Below are 21,113 nucleotides of genomic sequence, written 5' to 3' on the forward strand. Positions count from 1 at the left end.
CCCTGCAGCCTTGTTTATATAAATAGCTTGTGACTAAATGATTAATTGAAATAACAATAACACTAATAGCAGCTGAAGTGATGAAGATAATCATTACATGCCACTGTATAAACAAATTTTGTCGGCCACTGGTTTACATTTAATACTGTGCTAATAAGGTCATTAGTGTCATGACAAGTGTGCACATGCCAGTTGAGATCTCATTGTCAATTAATCCATAATATAATGGGTCTGAGTGTGTTCATGTGTGTGTGAGACTGAACAGCACTTCAACTGATGACACCCCTTCAATGTATTTCATTATGGACGTTAGCGCCTTGTCTTGACACCAGACTGCTGCTATGCGAGGAATGCGGCGCTGCTTCTCTCACCAGGACGTCATGTTTGAAATGAAGCAGGTTTATATTCTGTTTACATTTTTCTCTCGCTCCTTTGTCTCCTCTTGTGTGTTTTTTTTCTTTTCCTCAAACAAACCACATTTTTTTCATTCCTCCTGACAGAGTCACCTCTGGCTTTTTGCATCGCCAGTCAATAAACCAGCGTCATCGTCCAGGGGAGAAGAGGAAAGGTGTTGGAAGGTGTCACCAGAAATAGCACTGCTGTTTTTCTGTTCTTTTTAAAACTGCAGAGTCACTTTGAAGTGTGTGCCTGACAAACTGGCCCAGTTACGATGGCATATTTGTGTCATACATTAGAAGTGAGACGACTTAAATGTCACTGACACACAGTCACAAAGCAAAAATAAACGCTTTGAAAGTAACAGGCGAGAGCAGGAGAGGAGGACAGACAGAGGCAGAGAGGAAGAAACCTGAAGTGCAGTTGTGGAGACAGCAGCGAAATGAGCAAATGAGGAGAAAGAGAAATGTGCAATGCAGTGTGACAGTAAAACAGAAAGGAAAAGGCAGAGCACTGATGAAGGGTGGAAACGGCGAGGGAAGCAACGTGTCAACAGAGAGCGACAGTGAGAGAGCAAGCGGCGAGGGAAGGTGTGTGAGCTGTGACATGATATTGACAGGCTGATATTCTCTGACTGTTTAAGCCCTGCAGTGAAAAGGAGGAATAGCCACAACCATTAAACCATTAAACCATTTATCACATTATTATCCATGTGCTGGCAACCTGCAAGTCAATAAATCAAAAAAGGTAAACTGCACATCGGGTGAGTGAGCAAGAACCGGCCTGTATGGGAAGTGAAGTGTCAGTCAGAGACTGAAATTTGGAAATACTTCAGGTTTCCGCAGGTAATTCTGCCCTCAAGGAGCTAAACCGGCACATTCTCCACAACCTCACGGTCTGCAGAGGAGGGTTACATGACAGGAGACATTACTTCGTTACTTAGTCTCCTTTATGGTTTGAACTGGTCTGGGCGAGTTGCTTTATGCACCAGAAAAGAGTATTGAGATCTAGATCAATATATATCCAATGCACCTTAATGCACCAGCAACTTGCACTTGAAGGTATTTGATCACTCGAAAGCCTGAATCCGTAGGAATACGTTTTTCCTGGACCCCATTGTGACTCAAAGTTTGGTGGAAATTATAGAATGTACAGTATATAAAGATGTACCATGCACCAACATGGAGGAGGCAGGCACAATTAGGCCAACACTGCAGCCAGCCACTAAGGGGAGATCAAGGCTTCACTTTTGGGGCGCTGTCATGTCGTCAATCTTCATTTACAGTCTATAATGGAAGTTAGTTTAGTATATTCTACGTAATCATTCTAACGAATAAACAAACGAACAAACTAAACAAGGGTGAAAACGTAACTACAACAAGAAGCAAAGGATACTTTAACATTTCCGATCACTAAAAAGAGATTTGCATTTAAATGATTTGATTAGAATCAGGTTTTGTATATATCCTGTTCCTTAAACACGGCATGAAACAGGAAACCTGAGACTTATGCACCGACATTAACCTTCCAACAAAGCTAGTTTGCACGGATGTGTTCTGCTGCCTCATGCATGTGATAAACATTGTTTTTCTTCTTCCTGTTGGCCCGAGGGCAACAACATAACCCTGCTAACCACAGAACATGAATAATGCATGTTCATATACACATACTGACTGATGAGTACCTCCCAACATGCTATACTACGCCCCCTACGGCAAAGTAACAACCTTCAGATTAATCTGGAGTAGATACTGACATGCCAATACGTCGTGCACAGACACAGAGATCCTTCCTCATGTGACTGTTAATCAAGTGCGGTTAAGGTTTTTTAAAGTTATTCCAACATGAAAGATGTAAAACTACCCTAAAAAACCTGGAGGCTATGTGTTTGAGTTGGCCGCTGTCTTTGTGAAGGCTTGTTTTCCTTTCACTGTGGTTAACTTGTTAGTGTCATCAAGGTGTGTAATTTAGTTGAACTTAACTAATATGCGGTGAAACCATTACTAAAGGTGGTGGTTTAATATTCACATGTGAGTGGGGATTGTTGTCCAAGACGTGACATAGATACTGAACTTTCTTGCAGTTATTTTTAAGATCTTCATTTTGTGGTCTGTCCCCTCCAGTTAATGTTTTTTGACAACATTGATCTCGACCTAATCTCCCCCGTCTTTCTTTAAAAGTAATTATGTGGTTGTTTGATCTTTTCTAAACACTCTCCACCCATTCTGGCAGGGGAGTGAAGAAACAAGACGGAACAGGTAAAACAGCCCCGAGCAGGTTATGTATGATATGCTGATGGCTTTAATGCAGACGGCTTAATTTCTACAACTCTGATACCACCTGTATTTCCCGGTTTTAGTCCAGGCAACACACACACACACACACACACAAACACACAACCCCAACCTACCCCTTAACCAAACCATAACCTAAACCCAACTTAATCCTTACCCTAACCATAAACTTAACTCAAATCTAACCCTTACCCTAACTTTAACCTAAACCCAACCTAACACTAACACACACACAAAGTTGTTGGAGAACCCTACATGTCACGTGACAGAGGTGTGCATGTTTTTGCTCAGCGAGGGTGGGTGTGTTTTGTCTGTCAGGGTCACACCTGTCGGGCGGTGCCGCCGGCGGGATGAGTGCTTGGGTGCGCGTGTGTGTGTCTCTCGGGTGCTTCACTCCGTAATGTGTGTTAATGGAGCGCGGAGAGTCACATGAGGAGCAGCGGACCTCATGAAGTTGTTGTCGGTGTCTGGAGACCTGCTGCTCGGCTGCTTTGACTCGAGGCGACGCGTTAATGCGGCTCCTTCCCCCCGGAGGGTGGAGAACTTCCTGAAGTGCGTTTCTGTGAAGTGCTCTGGTTCTCTTGAGTGTTGTGGTTCTCCGGAGAGTCGTGGTTCTGGTCATGGCTCTGTCCCAGCTCCAGTGTCTTGACGACAACCACGTGAACCTGCGCACGCACGAGTCCAAAGTCGGGTTCCTGTACTGTGAGGACCAGCGGCTCGCGCTCGAGGCTCTGCTGCGGGATGGTCGCGACGCGCTGGTCAAGCTCCAGCTGGAACGCGGCCTGCGCGGCTTCCTGTCGGAGCCGGAGATGGAGGCTCTGGCCGCGGCGGCGGAGCCCTACGACCCGGGTCTGGAGCTGTTCCTGGGGGACCCGGAGGACGACGAGCCCCCGCTGTCACTGCAATACTGGCCCGAGCTGTCGGACACGTCCGTGCCGCAGATGGACCTGGGCTGGCCCGACTGCGCCTCGTACCGGGGGGTGACGCGCGCCACCGTGTACGCGCAGCCACCGCTGGATGGTCAGACGCACATCAAAGAGGTTGTGAGGAAGATGATTGCGCAGGCGCAGAAGGTAAGTGAGGGGGGGTGCACACCTGGACACACCTGGACACACCTGAGTGTTGTTTTATAGACAGATGGATGCATATAGATAGATGATGGATAGATCAAAGCTGTACAAAATATGAGATCAAAGCTGTACAAAATATAAAGAATTAAGCATTTAAATCATCAGTGTAGGTTGTTTAAGGACATGCTATGAAATATTCATCTCTTTAGCTGGCTCTGCTTGTTTTAGACCTATATAGAGTCCTTATAAATATTCTGCTCCCCGGTATCTCCGCTGTATCGACCCTACGCTCTTTGATTCTCATGCCTTGCATCAAAGCCAGAGATACTGTCAGCAAATGCAACTCTTGCTCCAGTTCCTTTTAATGGCTGGGTCAATGTGGCATGTTGGTTTTCCAAGCTTCTTAAATACCTTCATGGCTGTGGAATTCATTAGCTGTGCCCATTCAAAACATGAACTGTGGTGTTCACCCGTGAACATCCTTGGCTCCGTGTGAGCATGAGGTCAGAGTACACAGAGCCAACCACATGAGACCATCTAGAGTAAAGTGCAACTTGCTTTATCAGACGTGTCGCAAGTCACCGGCAGCACGGGGGCACTATATGCTGGATGTCTGCATTTCTTCCAGGTTGCATGTGCGTAAGTGTGACTGACTCATCGGAAGGTGCAAGTTTATGACACATTTTAATTCTTAGCACCTGTTCTCAGAGGTGTGTGTAGTTTCCCTGGCGAGCTTCTGACATGAGAACTTGGGAAACAGTCGTAACATCTCAAACCGGTGGAACAGCTTTAATTTGCTCTTTTTGGCAGAAGAGGAAACTATTGTACAACCTTTGCATGTACAAGTATAGTCATAGACTTCCTGCTGCACAGTGATGAGGAAGCTGTGTGTGCATACGTACATATACAGCACATATGAACTGTACTGTGTGTTCTCAAGGTGATCGCAGTGGTCATGGATGTCTTCACTGATGTCGACATCTTCAGAGATTTGCTTGACGCTGGTTTCAAGAGGAGGGTTTCTGTCTACATCCTGTTGGAGCGCACAAGGCTACCTCATTTCCTGTCCATGTGTCAGAGGGCCAACATGCACCCGGGGCACCTCAAGGTGAGCTGCTTCCACCCCCCCAAACCCTTAATACTTTCTGCGTAATGAGATGATGTCTAGGATTATTGAAAACGTCTAAGTTGTACTCAAGATGAAAACATAATCCATTTAGGGGTCAGAACTGTTTGTGGTCAGTAAATCATCTTCTGGGGACCACATTTCATGGTAATTCTTATTCCATGATAAAATGTTATAATTCCTTTATAGAGAAAGCAAATAAGTCACAAATGAATCGCAACTCTTTTACCTGTGGCAAGTGGGGAGAATTCCCACGTGTTCGGAAACGCACCGAGATTTTATGTGAATATAAACCTTTCGTCCAAAACAACCTAATTTTGAGACATAAACACATCTGCAAACCAACTATCATGTGAAAAGGACAAGAAAAGACACAATCCACCTGCACCGATCCACGTTTTACGTTCTCTCTCACGAGCGTTCAAACAACAACCAGCGAACCCTACCAAGGCAAGTTATAACGTGAAGATAAAACAGTTGTCTGTTAAACGATTCTTAAGAAACAATTCACATTTGGTGCAAAGCCAACAAGGTTCTGGCAAACATCTCTGCTGAGGTGTTAGTAACCAAGGAAGGTAAAATGGTTTCCTTCTAACTGTGCAGTGTTGGGTCGGTACAATTCAGGCTTTTTATCTTCCCGCCTCACTGTTGCTGAGTTGTCCTACTTTCTCCAGGGAGACAGTTTAAAAGATGCTTTATTCAAAGTGGTGTTGATCATACGCTGCTTTACATCCGTGTTTGGCAGCCGTGAGACACTGAAGATGCTAAACGCTGTATTTAAGAGAACATAAGAAATGCATAGAAACCAGATTATCTGCACATGTACAAACACACACGTGTGGTGACAGACTCACATATTTAAAGATTATGGAGATGTAAGGTTTTAATGTAACACACAAACACACAAGCTCTCTAAAGTGAAACACAAAGGCAGTCAGAGCCTGACAGACCTTCAGTACCATCTGGATCTGGGCTATAAGGCAAACAACAGGAAATACCACAGTCACGTGTGGAAGTTTGTGCTTTATAAACTGAAACATGCTTATGTGGCATATGACAGTTAACGCATGACAAGTGAATGAGGCTGACATTCTCAGAGATATTGTCTGGATCCGGTTTTATTCCATTTTCCTCCAGAGCAAGTTTTGTTGTCATTGAATATCAAATGACAAACAAACCCACAGACGACAATACAGCTGTGCAGTTCACATGTAGCCTGAAGGGGCCATAAAATAAAGTAGTCACATTTTTAATAGCAGAATACTTCAATATTAAGAAAATATGTCACATCTTTCTCTATTGGTTTCCTATGTCGAATGTCTTGGCTCTGTTGTGCACTTTTCAACCAGCGCAGGTGCTTCGTCGTACAGTACCTGAGAAATTCTGCACAAGCACATGCAAAGGGGATTGTTCTTAACCTGCTCACATCGCATATAAAGTGCACATCAATAATGGCAACAGCCGGCTGAACTTTATTTGTTGATGCTCACTCACTCCCTCCCTCACAAAGCTGCATATTAATAAATCGATTCAGTGGATTAATGGAGCGCAGTGAGGAGTTTGACTGCTGATAAACCGAGAGCACAATTCATATCCTGGTCATATTCTCTATGTGTGCCTGGGGTCTGTCCTTTAAAACACTGCAGGGATTCGCTCTGCTGATAATGCGTATAACCATTTAGGTTATTCGTGGTACTCCGACATAAGTCTCCGACATTTGCCACAGCTTATCATTGTGGGAACGAGGTGGTTTCCCAGAAAATTTAATCGCCCGGGGCACAGCTGACTCAAAATTCCCCAAAGTAACAATTCTGCCTGTGAGCTGAGGCTGAGCTGCAGGTTGGAGAGGACAGGTGTGACAGCTTGAGAACAGCCTGACTTTTTTTACTGTAAGTGACAACAGGAGGAGCAGGTGGAGGAGTCGATAGACAAGATGGGAGGAGGCGCAGATACGTTGATGCCAGCAAAGAGGTGCCAGATTCCATTTGAGCGATGAGGTTCCTAGGTATTTTACACCTCCGTTCCACGGACCTTTCAACCTGATGTGTGCTCCCAGCTTAGTTTAAGTATTTTCACAAAACGGGCCATGTCTCATTTGGCCGGGAAGCTGTTCTCTGTTGTATATTCACATAAGATTCTTTGCATGACAGTGTAAGTGATCTTCATTCACAGCTCAGAGCTGCAGAGACACACCCAGTAAAGCAATTTGCTGATTTGATCTAATCACCAAAGGAATGTACTGAGGGAAAGAGAAAGCAAAGGGTGGGAGAGGAGGAAGGAAATCAATTATTTCTAAAGGGGAGGGGGCACGCCGTACAATGACTAAAATGCTGCATCAAGACAATTGCTGACATGAATTCTTAGCTGCCTCACAGCTCAGGGCCCGGTTCCCCGGAGTCTACTCGCACGAGAAGGTGCGACTTCAAAGACGAAGGCTGAACCTACGCCTCTGTCAGAATGTGCCGGTCAATGTGTAAACTTACAACAGCCAAAATAATGGTGGGTGGGGGAGGGGAGGGTGGTCCCAGGGTGGTTCCAGGGTGGTTCACTGAGTTAAAATCTCCTAGTATCTCTAGTGAAAGGGACTCAAACAGTTCAGCATAACCAGGCTTCCTATGAGCAGAATACAGTGGCGTTTACTGGGATTCTATTATTTACACCCTGTAGTATAGTCGTAAGTAACCAAACATTTTGAAAGCATGATGTGACCACATTATATTTCCAGTTTATGCCCTAAAGGATCACCGTATGATTATGGGAAACTGGAGGCCACAGTGACCAGTCATTTCCTCCAGACATCTGGAAAAGGAGGCTGCGTGTTTCTCATTCATGTGAAGGAGTCTTTAAAATAGGACATGTTCTCTGGCCATGATACGTTCTTCATTGAGACAGGCAGACATTTAGGAATTATTGGACCAGTACAAACATCCTCATCAATGTCTGCAAACAGTCTCTTCTCTGAAATGCTGTTTTTATAACTACAACATTATACCACCCGGTTGTTATCATGAATGTTAGGTTAAATGTTAACACTTCCACTCATTGAAGATATTACTTTGCAGTCTGTCTGAGTGCACAATGCAGAAAAGCAAAGAGACAAATACGTGCACACACCCACACACGCACACACACACAAATAAAGGCTATGCAAACATGGAAAGAAACAGTGTGCAGAGGCTTAGTGAGCAAATACTTGACATCATATCATCCCTAGAAGAAGTTAACTGATGTTTATGGAAGCAGCCCACATTTACAACAGGTCAGTTTCTTTTTAGCTTTCAAATGCAGCCATAGGACATAAACAGTGGACCGAGCACCGATCCCTGTGGGTTTTATTTGTATAAACCCTGATCATTCGTTAATAAATAATCAAAAGGGAAAATAAGGTCACTAGATAAAATCCTATGGAGTCATTTTAGTTCCTTTCCTGCTTGAAACTAGATGTTATGAATATTTGTTGTGATCGTATTAATTGGCGTTAATGTTGTGTAACCATTTTGCAGATCACAGACAAATATACGCTTTGTGTGTGTGTGTTTGTGTTACAGCACCTTCGTGTTCGCTGCTCAGAAGGATCAGAATTCCTCACTCGGTCGTGCTCGAGGGTCAAAGGGCAACTGGGACACAGATTTATGTTCGTCGATGGAGACAAAGCTGTGTCGGGGTCGTACAGGTCAGTGTTCTTCGTGTGTTTGTGTGACGACGAGATAACGTATGAAAGACAATGGCCGAATGAAAGATTATCCCTGTGTGCTCCACCTGCCTTTCGTCTGTGAGCGTGAAGTGGACAGATATGGATAAAGAATGCACTAAGAATGTCTCTTAATGTTCTGTAGCGCTCACTGCAAACGAGATGAACTGGTTGTAAATGTATCCCGTGCACAAGAGAAATAAATGCATCTACAATGGAGTTTGGATTCGACTCTGTACTCCTGGTTAGATTTAGGCCGTAAACATCCACATCATACATATACCTGTATAGTCCCCCAGCCTCAGGGAGCAGAAAATAAAGGGACGAATAAACATTACTGAAAATGATAAAACATAAAGTCAAGTTTTCTATACATCAGTGACGAGACATCAGCGGAAGTTTGACCTCTGTATCTCAGACACTTTAATTGCACAGTAATTAGTTGACAGTTCAGGAAATGTGTCACTTTGCAAACCGCATGTAGTTTGAGTGATGAGTAGACACCTGCTGCATTCCAATCAGAATACTATCAGCCAACTTGTGTTACTGCTGTTTGCTCTGCCTCAGTATAATGTCAGTGAAGAGTCATTTGTTTTTTCCTTTCATGTAGTTTCACCTGGATGTCATCGCGGCTCGATAGAAACCTTGTCACCGTGGTTACCGGCCAGGCAGTGGACACCTTCGACACGCTGTTCCGCATCCTTTACGTGACCTCCAGCTCAGTTGACCTCCGGCAGGTTGCCACGGAGACCGAACCGGAGCCCGAGCCCATCCCACCGCCGGCCCCTGTCGCCACTCCGTCTGCTGCTGATTTAAGGAAAATGTACAACCCTAAATATGCCGTGCTTATGGCAGGGAACCCCAGTATGAACCCGTCCTCTGGTCCGAAAGAGCCCCAAAAACCAGAGAACCCTGAAGTCCCAGGAAGTAAGAAGAGGAAGAGCAGTAAAGACGCTCCACAGGAGGCTCCTCCCCTCCATCCTGGACTTGCCCATTTAGAGAAGGCGTGCTTGATGTCATACCTACCGACCTGGCCAGAGCCAGACCCCCCTAGTGATGTGATTGGATTCATTAACGTCCGGGATAACAGCAAAGGATTTCAGGTCCATCTGCAGCGATCTGAGCTGTTTGAAACAAGCCAAGCGGTCAGGTTTAGCAGTCCATTCAGCATGCCCGAGCAAATCCTGCCAGAGGTGGCCCAGCTCAGACAGTCAACTCCCAATCGAGAGGAGACGAACAAACAAAAGGCAACACAAAATAAAGCAAATGCTGAAGAGTCTGCGGTGGACGGTAATATGGCAACACAACCGAGTGCGGCGCCTGAACCTGTCAAAGACACAAATCAGGCTCTCGACACAGAAAGTGAACTGCTTTCAAACACACCCACCAACCAATGTACAGGTCACAACACTACACTTCACCTCAGTGCACACACACCTTCTGCATCCAGCAGCAACACATCCACTCCCAACACTGGCAGGAGTTCACACAGCGCGCAAACTTTAACGACCAGCAGTCATGAGCCGCAGTCCCTCCCTGGATCCAACGCTGAACAAGAAGCAGAAACGAGTTTAAACACACAGAGCGCAGCTGTGCAGGGGACACACACCCTAGAATCGGGTGACTCTGAACAACACACACAAACAAAGACAGAGGTGTCACTGGCAGATTCCCACACTCAGCCACACAACTCCTCAGAAACACCTAACGTACAGACTCCCACTGTCCGCTGCCACATTCCCACCTCCTCTGCTTCTCCTCCGAATCCTCCGCCTGTCACTTCCACCTCCCTCTCTCAAAAACACCACACGGCCTCTACTGCAGCGCACACAAGGACAGCTACCAGTGTTTGTATTTCCGTTCCCCCTCCTATCTCTTCTTCTACAACTCTACACCCTCCCCTCCCTCCGTCCTCTGCACCCCCTCCTTCGACCCTGGCTGCACCCATCCCTAAACCTCGCACTGTCCATCTGGTTATCAAAAGCGGTTGCACCATCGACGGCCAGAACCTGCCAGAGATCAGTGTTGTCAGTAGAACGGAGACCCCGGCCAGGAAATCTGATCGGTCCGACGGTGTGACTGCTGATGCACCGAAGGCACAGAGTGTGAATATTCAAGAAATAACTCCAAAAGAAGTTGAGCCCGAGAGTTTGACGCCATCAGAAAGCGAAATCCCCCCGAAGAAGGAGAGTGAGTGTGCAGCCGCAGAACAGACAGACACCAAGGCCCCAGAAAAAACCTCTGAGTTAGCCGAAGTGCCGAATGACAAAGGTGAAAATGTGGTACAGTGCAGAAAATACCTCGCAAGAGCACATGAACCTCAGAGAATATCATACTGTGAACTGAATGGGCCTGAATCTGTCACAATTAACGCACACGTACCCAAAGACATTCAGCAAGGTAGTAGCCCGAGTGCCACAGCAGCACACCACACACACATTAAACCAAAACACAACACACACATCAGTATTACCACTGAAGAATCCCAACAGACCCCTAAAGCACAGGGAGGGTCACACACTCCTGAAAGACCCCAGTGCTTACTTCTCTCCAACACACACGTGACAGCTGAGCGAGAGTTGAACCCAATTACTTCTCCCGTGCGCACTCTGACTCCGGACGGATCTCTTCCACGCACGCCCACCCCGGACTCACAAACGCACACTCCGGACCCACGGGCGTACACACCAGACCTTCGAACACCCACGCCCGACGGGTATATGTCACCGAGGGACGACTCCAATTTCTCCACCCCATCGGACGAGTATTTCGAATGTAGCAGTTCTCCTCTACAGGACCCAGTGATCGACCGAATGGGTTTTCCCAACTACACGACAACAGGGGATCACGATAGCTTCACAAACACAAATGGCGGAGTGAGACCAGACGAGGAGCAGCTGGAGGACGACGCAGCACTGAGACCCAGCGGTGGGGACAGGAGAGACAGACCTCAGTCACCCAGAGAGACTGAGAGACAGAAGGTACGATAACAAAAGATGTTTCCATCCTTTGTTCAAATTAATTCTCTGTTAATCTCAACACATTTTAATTTTCCAAACGCAATCAGTGACGTAAAGGTGAGACACAGGTCATGATTGATCCACTTTTTAACAATCGATCACAACAATATTTCTTCAAAAAAAGCTATATCAACCTGTCGGTGTCTCTTTGAAAAACCTTTTGCAGTTTGTTTCATCAATTTCATAATCAAGCATCAAGTGTCAAAGATGTTTTAATCTCGCCGGCAGTGAAAATGAAGACGCCTGAATATAAAAAGTAAGCTTCAGATTTCTTCGATTTTTGGTTTCTCACAACACTCAACTCCAAAGGAAAGTTTTAGAGAAAAGGTTAGAAGGTTAAAATGAGGACATTGATACAACTCACACTTCAATATACACAGGATTTTCCACGGGGTCTTAAAAACTCTAAAGAAATTAGAATTTTAGGCTTAGATACATTAAAATTTCACATACTTGCATCGTATGTATGTGAAATCCTACTTTAGTCCTGCTTCAAATTGTATTGTTTTTTGTATTGTCTGTGATGTCACCGCTGTAATAAAACTACAAACAAGAGCTTGGTTTTGTTATTTTGATGTGGGTAGAATATAGTGAGACATTTTAATATAATTGATTTTCAAAGAAAACTATAAACAAGACCAGAATGAGATGATACTGATAACCGACTTTATCACATTACACTCGTCTTGACTCTGGGAAAGAATATAGATACCTGATATAATAATAATTGACAATCCAGGGTTATTCTCTACTAGTTGTTGTAACCCTGAACATAGACTGTACCATAGATTGTGCTTCTAAAAGATGAGGCCAGGTGAGGATAAAGACTGGAAACCTGGGGGAACATCCTACAGGTCCCTGATCAACATGTTATATCTTGTGTGTTTTATCTGTACAGAAAATCTAAAGAGTAGAAACAACAAACGGGTTGTGCAAGGCAGTTTTTTTGGGTATGAGGAGTAACTTCCTGGAGTCTCTGCTGTTTGCATGGCATCGACTCCCAACTGTCACGTAGGCTGCTCCCGTCAGGTTAGCTGTCTCACCCTGTTTGTGACGGTGCTAAGCTACGTTAGCTAACCCATGAGAGTAATATCAACATTCTCATTTAACTTTTGGTTAGAAACCGAATAAGCATCTTCCCTAAATTACCATTTATTCTTATTTTATTTACTTATTTAAAATTAACCATTAAAGTTCGCATATCATAAGTGACAAGTTGGTTTTATTCATTTAACATGTAAATCTAGTCTTGTCATTAATAATTAATTATGAAGTCAGTAAATATTCATTACTTTTGAGCCATAGACTCTTGACTGTACATTACCAAATTACATTTGAACCTATATAACCATGAGATCTGTCTGTCTGTCTGTCTGTCTGTCTGTCTGTCTGTCTGTCTGTCTGTCCATTCAATCTCTATCGATCTATCATGTGTGTGTGAGACGCACTATACTATCTTAGCATTCCTGTGTGTGTGTTTTGAGTATGCACCAGCGGAACGTCACTAAGTTGAAACACACGACACTTCTTCTTCATTATTGAACAAGAAGACTGTGTGAATTAAAGTGACACACCTTTAATGAAGCGGCACACCCGCTCGCTCTGATGCAACATTAATGAGCGTGCAAAAGACTGATCGTCTCCAACTCTCTCACTCGGGCCTGAGTTTACACTTTTTTTTAAGTCAGTGAGGTGCTGCTGACACGTTTCGACTGGTCCGTCATGTAATATTAAAAAGAAGTGATAATAAAACAGCTCACATTTGCACCCGCATGCGTCTCGTTTTCCATTTGCAGCAAAGCTTTTATGTCACTCAGAACTGCATATACCTCTTCTCTTTTCCTAGTCTCCAAGACGACAGCAGCAGGATGGCGGTCCTTCTCCTCACAGACCACCCAGAACACCTCCTCCACCGGTGGGTGCTGTCGGTTCTGCGACTGGGCGGAAGCCGGTGGAGGTTCCCCACAGCGAGAGCCAAGCCCTTCTCCCTCGACTGCCCCCAGTGACTGAGAGCAGGACGAGGACCGGACAGTGGCAGAATCAGCATTCCTACCCAAGAGCCCAGAACTCAAACATGCAGCCGCAGCTCCGTCCTCACTTTCAGAACCAGGAGGAATTTGTGCGAGGGGCACACAGGCAGGAGGAAGGAAAGTCTCCATTCACCCTCACCGTTAGCAAGTTCTACAACCTGAAGGGACTGAAGGACCAGATGAGCAAGCTGCCCGCACAGGGCAGGGGAGGCAGCGGCAGCCGCAAGAGCACCTACTAGTCTGGTCATCTTCTGGGAAAAAAAACCGGCCTGGAAATGTAAAATAAAAAAAACTCCCCCCCCATATGTTCAAGAAAAAGCTTTACAAAGTCAGGACTTGACACAGTAAACACACAGTGAAAGAAATGCACAAAACAGTTTTCTGTCCTGTTCAGACATGGCTCTGCATTGTTTGTTTTGCTCTAGGGTTCTGCTGACAGAGTGAGTGACTCAACTCTGAACTCTGACCCATGACTTGTGGTTTAACCTGCTCTTGTCTTGCTTGTTTGACGGAGAACACATTTTAAAGGGACAATGTGTGAGCATTGGCCGACTGTCGAATCCTGATGCTGCGTTCACACTGAACACGTTGCAAATATTTCACATGTCGAGATTACACACACAGTCAGTGCAAAGCCACGATTGGACACGTTACGCAATGTCGGAGGAGAACAGGCGAATACTTATCGTTTTTTTATTGGTGCCTTATGAACCCAATAAACTGAAATGATCCCGTGGTGCGAATTGCGCGTTTAGGGCTTCACAAAAATGTGTGTCGCGTTCGGTGGGAACGCACCTTTACTCCAAACAACAAGATGGCAGCCTTTTACCAGCAAAATGCGCTTTTGGTTCCCCCTCTCTCCTTTTCCCTTTCGTCGGGCTGCCCCCTGGACATTTTGTGCACATCTCTCTGTGCACCTGTCATTCCTTATCTGCTGCATGCATGCTTTGCAAATGGGTTCACTATCACTAGCACCTCTTGAGGTACAAAGTGGTATTGCGAGAGAGAGAGAGAGAGAGATACTTGCTGTTTAGCCACATGCTCACGTAGACAACAGGATGTCTACTGCACATGATCCTGGAGTATTCCAGTAGAGGGCGCACCACAAAACTAAGACTGTAGAACTTCCAAATTTACAGTTGGACGGACAAGAAAACATGTTTATGTTGTGTTTATTTATGCTGAATGACCCACCTTTGTATTATAACAAACCGAATCTTTGCATCCCTATATTAAAAGTTGAACATTCTTTATTTGAGGGCTAAAACTGCCCATGCAAAAATGTTGTCTTATTGATTTTCTTTTACGTCTCCGACCTTTTATTTAGGCTGTTTTGTAGTTTTTCCATTTTGTTCTGTACATCGAAACACTCAAGGAGTCGGGTCGTTGATTTATTCTTTGTTTACACAAAAATCCCATTTACATTCAAAATGCTTCTTTTGCCCGGAAGACAAAGTCCCAGTGTCTGTGGCCGAAACAAAACTTCAGGGTCACAGTGAACAGGACGGAGTTGGTGCCCTGAAGGTTCAGACGTCCTGCAGATTGTGGTAAAGACCCTTGAGTTTCCTCCGAGGACAAGAAACAAATAAACTAAAATCGTGTTGTCAGGCAGTTGAAACCATCGCGTGAGAAAAGATGAAGATGTTGTTATGGGAGATAGACGATCGATCTGTGCACTAGCTGAATAGTTGTGTATTTTCTTAGCCATTGACTGTAGTGATTCTGTTAATCTGTCCTTGCAGCTGCTTGTGCAATATGTTCTCTCTGTTTCTCTTTTGATTCATTGCACTAATTTATCTCTCTCCCTGTTGTCGTGCAAACCTCAAAGCAGAAGACGAGAAGAGGCACTATCTGTAATCTCCAGTCATCTTTCACATCCCGTTCTGCAAATATCATCTACGTCAGACACGGTTGTGAGTCATCAAATTCCCCGTAGTAAACAGTTCACTCAGAATGATCTAAAAAAATATCAGGCTGAACTGTGAGGGAGAGGTGTAATGGTTTATTATCGATTTTCACAGAAATATAACTTTTAACATTTAACATTTGAAGTTTAAAGTTGTCATTCTGTGCTGTGAAATCAGTGACGAGTGAGGTGACACGTGTTGCGGAGGAGGAAATGGATGGAGAGATGTCTTGATTGTCAGGTAGGAAGTTGTGAAAACACGCTAACACACACCAACTTTCACAGACTCCTAATTCCTTTTGTCTGCATATTCGAACCAGACAAGATAATTTAACACCTCAAAATGCTGCAACAATGGTGAATTATATCTGTTTTAATACATCTTGGCAACTATAAAAGAGTTCTGAGAAATAAAATAGCCCTGAAAAACGATATCTTGAATTAATATTTTGGATACAAAGAAAAATTGTTTGTGCAGTGTGTTGACAAAGAAGTGAAGGGTTGATATAAGTTTGTCGACTTTTCCTGGAGAAAAAGAAACCAAAGTGTCAGACGCTGAGTAGAACTGTATTCCGAACAAAATATCATAGTCATATAGACGTGAGATGAAATATGCTTTATGGGTGGTTTTCTGGGTCACACATCTAGATTTAGAATGAGTCAGACACACACTCATATCACTGGGAGGATGTGGGGGAGTTGGGAGCAGTGATTGAGATGCACAGAGATGGAGAAACAGAGAGACCAACTATCCCTCCTTATCTGAAGTGAGATGCAGAGAAACTGAACAAAGCAAGATGCAGAGAATGCTGGAGAGACAGAGATAGACGGGAGGAGACACAGGCGTCTGTCAGATACACCGACACAGTGTGGCCTGGCTCGCTGAGTCAGCTCAATAAGTCCTTGTGAGCTAGTTTTACACTTTAAATGATTATTTGAGTAAACACAGCGGATTGGTTTGGTAAAGCTGATCTTTATTTCCACTTGTTTCTACTAAAAGTTTTAATCGTAAAAAGGGTTTGATTTTTTTTTTAAACAGAAAGGAATTTCCTAAAACATCTGGGTGCTGTAGTTTTTAGAAAATGTTACAAAATACCATGTCAAATGTTTCTTTTGTGTCAGTTATGCTGTAAATTTACACATATAAAGACGTGTATACATAAAGATACACATACAGATTTAAAAATAATGTAAATTGTTTTAGTAAATTGCTCAAACCAAACAGGTATATTAAGGTGGGAGGGAGGAAAATTGAATGCTGCGGGAATGAGGCCACTGAAGCGGCATCAAAACTGGAAAACCAAGACACTAAAATGTGTAGTGGCAGCTTGCAGGCGCTGCAGGGCTCGTCCTGTTACACGGTTATATAGATGTACAATAGTTTTATCACCTGGCTGCAGCTCGTCGGATTTCCTCGGGAAACAAAGTGCACGAGGCGCCGTGCATTCAGATGCTGACTGCACAGAGCTCACGCAAACACGAGTCTCTCACGTAGCCTCTCTCGTGTGCTCTGGAGGCCACACAGTTTATAATACCAGCTGACAGAGTGTCCAGTAGGCTTAGAGGGGGAGTAGAGACTAAGACACAGTTCCCCCTATAGTCAAGTATATGGCATTCAGAGGAGAGTAACCCTCAGCCAAGGCCCAACACCCCCCTCATGCAGCCACATTTAAATTCACTACACCCTGATTTGTCTTTGGATCTGCACCAAATTCACCACACCCACTAATATCAGTTCAAATGTATTGTGTTCTTCCCTGACTTTATCACATCCTTCTACCAAGTTTCGTGTTGATCCTTCCAGTCGTTCTTTGCGTAATCTTACTAACTAACTTACTAACTGACAGACAGACAAACAAAGAGACGCAGACAAACACATAACCTCCTTAGCAGAGGTAATAAAATTATTTTAAAGCTGCACCTCACCCAAGTGAATAATGCGTATGGATCCAGGGGGGAGGGTGTGAGAGGTGGTGAACATATTTCACGAGCAGTCAGGAGCATCAACTTGTTTAGAGGCTCGAGCTTTGTGCCAACTTTGGTTGTTAATGTCTTGTTTAATGCGTGATCATTTGTTTTAGTGCTATTTTATGGAAGGTAGAGATTCCATTAAACTTGTGATTAAGGAGCAAAATATTAAAACTGGGAGTTTTAATGTTAGTTCGTATTTACTTCCTAAAAGAACATTTTTGAGTTTATTAATTCCACCGTCTGGAGGTTTACATTTAGAGTCTGGCACAAATGAATCGCAAACTCTGCTGAGTGAATTCAGAGGAAAGTTGAAGGGCGCTCGGAGAGAAGACATTTAATCCAGCCACACCGAAGTGCACACACTCGTCGATATCAGCCCTGAAGTCCCACATGTTGAAAAATGCCCTTAATTGCAACGTTAAAGAAAGTGAAAAAAAATCCTGGATCGACCTCCTGATCCGGATCCAAACCAAAATGGGTTCTAAAAACGTAACCTCCTTGGCGGCGGTAAGTAGCCGGGCACTCGGTGAGCACGCTAACCTCCACTGAGGCTAACGCCCTGTCTCGCTATGTTAAAGAAAGTGAAAAAGTGATTCCAGGATCCGCCCTCTGAATTGAATCCGAATAAGTTAGTATCTGCAACATGCTCACGATGCTAAAATGCTGGTGTTAAATAAGTAGCATTACTTGCTTTATTATATTAGTTTACCGAATAGCCCTGAAGAAAAGAAGACAAAATAAACTTCATTTCCTTTTTGAGGCGGAAAGAAAAATGACGCAATGACTTTGATAAAATGACAGATGTGTCTGAATAGGATTATAAAAAGGTAATAATAGTAAAGCTCTGTTTCTTTTACGCCTTCGAGGAACTCTCACTTTCCACTTAGGCTTCTATTTTGAAAGTGGATACCAGGCTTTGTAAGATGAGTTGGGAATTTGTTGCAATAACAAAGTGTACAAGAGAAAAAATGATTTATTACATTGATTAATTATTGGTGCAACCCAACCTTTGTTTTTTTACAGAACAATTCCACTATAGGGAGCCTTCCAGCCACAGGGAGACTGACACGACAGCCCTCGGATAGATAATGTCAAGCCGCCACTTTGTGCAGCGAGCCACGCCTGCTCTGAGACGATGGAGAGTCGGCCCGCTCTGACTTCTGCAGGTTAGCTCGGGGCTACCTGGCACATTCAGATAGGCACTCGGGATTGCCTTTGTTGTTTTGTGTTATTGAAAAGCGGTGGTGTTGTAAGATGATATTTCAACCTCGGCAGCTGCGATACACAAGATGTGCCGGCTGCCAACCAGGGAGGAGGGAGAGATTCAGATCTGTTGGGGCAGAGCAGCAGGTAGGAGAAAAGAAGAAGAGAGGTCTCTCACTCCCACACAAACAAACACACACACGCACACACAAGGTCCACTCCTTGCTCTGGCATGCAACAGATTGTTGGAGTGGCATTTAATTAATCCTGCCAGAAAAGGTTAGGAAAGAGAAGAGAGGGAATTAAAGACCTGAACAGAGAGAGAGAGAGAGAGAGAGAGAGAGAGAGAGAGAGAGAGAGAGAGAGAGACTCTGTTCTCTATGTTCTGTTTGCCAAGAGAAAAACTATTAATTTCACGAAAGCTCCTCAGCTCAGCTTCACTATGTAGACACTTGAATTCAGTGTAATTTCTGCAAAATAAAGATGATTTACAACAATTTGCAGCAACCAGGGTCGTCCACTTATCAGAAGGTTGCAGGTTTGATTCCGGCTCCTCCAGTCTGCATTCTGAAGTGTCCTTGGGCAAGATACTGAACCCCAAATTGTCCCTGACTGCTGTGTGAATGCACTGGTGTATGCATGTGTGCATGAATTTTTCCATCTAGGTAAGTTTCTGCTTTAGATCCCCTCCCTTCATAATTATTATCAATCCCTCCATCGAGGTATTCAACCCCTGCAGAGACGCACAGGAGACAACTTGTCTTATTTTATAGCAGTGATTGGATATGTAACAAGCGGTTCCAAGAAAATAAAACGTTCCTACTCATTAAATAAATGAGGCTAAAGTCAACGTCCTCAACATGGATTCCTCAGCATATGACTAAGATTCATGAGAATTACCGGAGAAGACCTTTTTATAGGTTGGAGGGTTTTTTCCACGGAGGCTCAAAAGAGTAATAAAAATGGGTTTTACTGTTCCATACCGCAAGATGACAATAACAGTATATCTGAAGTGGCTCATAAGGTCACTGATTACCCCGTCAGGGTCTGAGCTGTGTGTCTTTTTACAAGTCCTCGTCCAGAAGCTTCTCGCCTGCTGGAGTTCAACTATTCTGCACTTTTCATCCTCTCACTCATGCAGAGCACAGCCGCCGCAGCTCGGAGGATGTTTGAACCTCGTTGTCAGGACGAAAATTAATGACACAGCAGCATTGTTGTGACAGTAGTTTGCACTGTGATGTATGACTTCCCCCGATGGATTAGTCACCTAAATATTCAGCCCCTGTCTGTTGTGAATATAGGCTCTGCTGTCATCGCAGGGACCGAACGTGCCACAGACGGCAGCCGCTGGTGAGCACAGGACGGCAAAGGTCAAAGATGACTTGAGATTCCTTATTGTAATTGATAATAAAAGTGGCAGCTTAGAGGTGACCTTCGGCGTGACTCATGTTCTGTGGCCGTCAGACGACGAGCGCAGAGTGTGACACATCCGAGGTGAGGACGGGACACACAGCAGTGATCTGTGGCTTCCTGTGGAACAGTACGTCTGCAGCCTTTATTACAACTGCTCAGGGCCGCTAGAACACACACACACACACACACACACACACACACACACACACACACACACACACACACACACACACACACACACACACACACACACACACACACACACACACACAAATAAAGCCCCTATTCTCCCAGCACACAACAAACCATTACTACTTAGACTATAATGCCATCTCCTGGCCATCAACCTTCATGACCTCTGACACCAGTAATATGCAGTTACCAGTGCACCATGAGTTTAATGTGTTAAACTAATGGTGTGTAATAAAAACCCTAGAATAACTCCTATACCTCTATAGAACATTGGGTTTTTGTTTAACCTGATTCCCCGCTGTGGTCCAATAGGAGGCTGAAGGAGGCTCGTTGTTTGTGGCTGTAGCACATTGGCCCAAGACAAATCTCCCCATGGGGACAATAAAGTAGATTTGATTTGAGACACAGCCTCTGTCTCTATCTAGTGGAGGAACAGGAGAAGTGCACTATGATAATCTAATGAATCCAGGTTGCAGTCTATGTTAAGGTTAAAAGGTATGGGTCACTATATATATATATATATATATATACACTAACCAGAGGGTTGTCGGTTCGATGCCAGTCTCCCCCAGTCTGCATGCAGAATGTTTCCAAATATATGCCATTCATATATTAATAAGAACTATTTGTTCATTTATTTATTTCATGTCAAATATACTTAATTTTAAAGGCAACCTGTAGTAATTTCCTCCTTATTGTAACCTCATGTGATTCATACTTGTCCATGACACTAATTTACCATATACCTCACTTTTCCAGTCTTATTGATCACGCAAAGTGTTTTAAAGTACATCCACGCAC

The 21,113-nt window shown here is 44.2% G+C and overlaps 1 protein-coding gene across 2 annotated transcripts; it reads left to right on the forward strand.

The window, feature by feature from the left end:
* The first annotated feature begins 3,000 nt into the window (after positions 1 to 3,000).
* On the forward strand, positions 3,001 to 14,909 carry LOC118123795 (protein FAM83G). 2 transcript variants are annotated; one of them, XR_004698636.2, is made up of 5 exons: positions 3,001 to 3,763; positions 4,701 to 4,868; positions 8,435 to 8,559; positions 9,188 to 11,853; positions 13,444 to 13,573. XR_004698636.2 is itself a non-coding variant. In XM_035181396.2 (5 exons), exons 1-5 carry the CDS (start codon positions 3,311 to 3,313, stop codon positions 13,864 to 13,866), a joined length of 3,540 nt encoding a protein of 1,179 aa, XP_035037287.2. In that variant the 5' UTR covers positions 3,001 to 3,310; the 3' UTR covers positions 13,867 to 14,909. The 2 variants fall into 2 exon arrangements, 1 of the variants encoding a protein (XP_035037287.2); XM_035181396.2 differs by having other exon boundaries at positions 9,188 to 11,558; positions 13,444 to 14,909.
* Positions 14,910 to 21,113: the final 6,204 nt, after the last annotated feature.

Source organism: Hippoglossus stenolepis, chromosome 16, assembly GCF_022539355.2.
Source record: "Hippoglossus stenolepis isolate QCI-W04-F060 chromosome 16, HSTE1.2, whole genome shotgun sequence".
Taxonomy (NCBI): Eukaryota; Metazoa; Chordata; class Actinopteri; order Pleuronectiformes; family Pleuronectidae; genus Hippoglossus; species Hippoglossus stenolepis.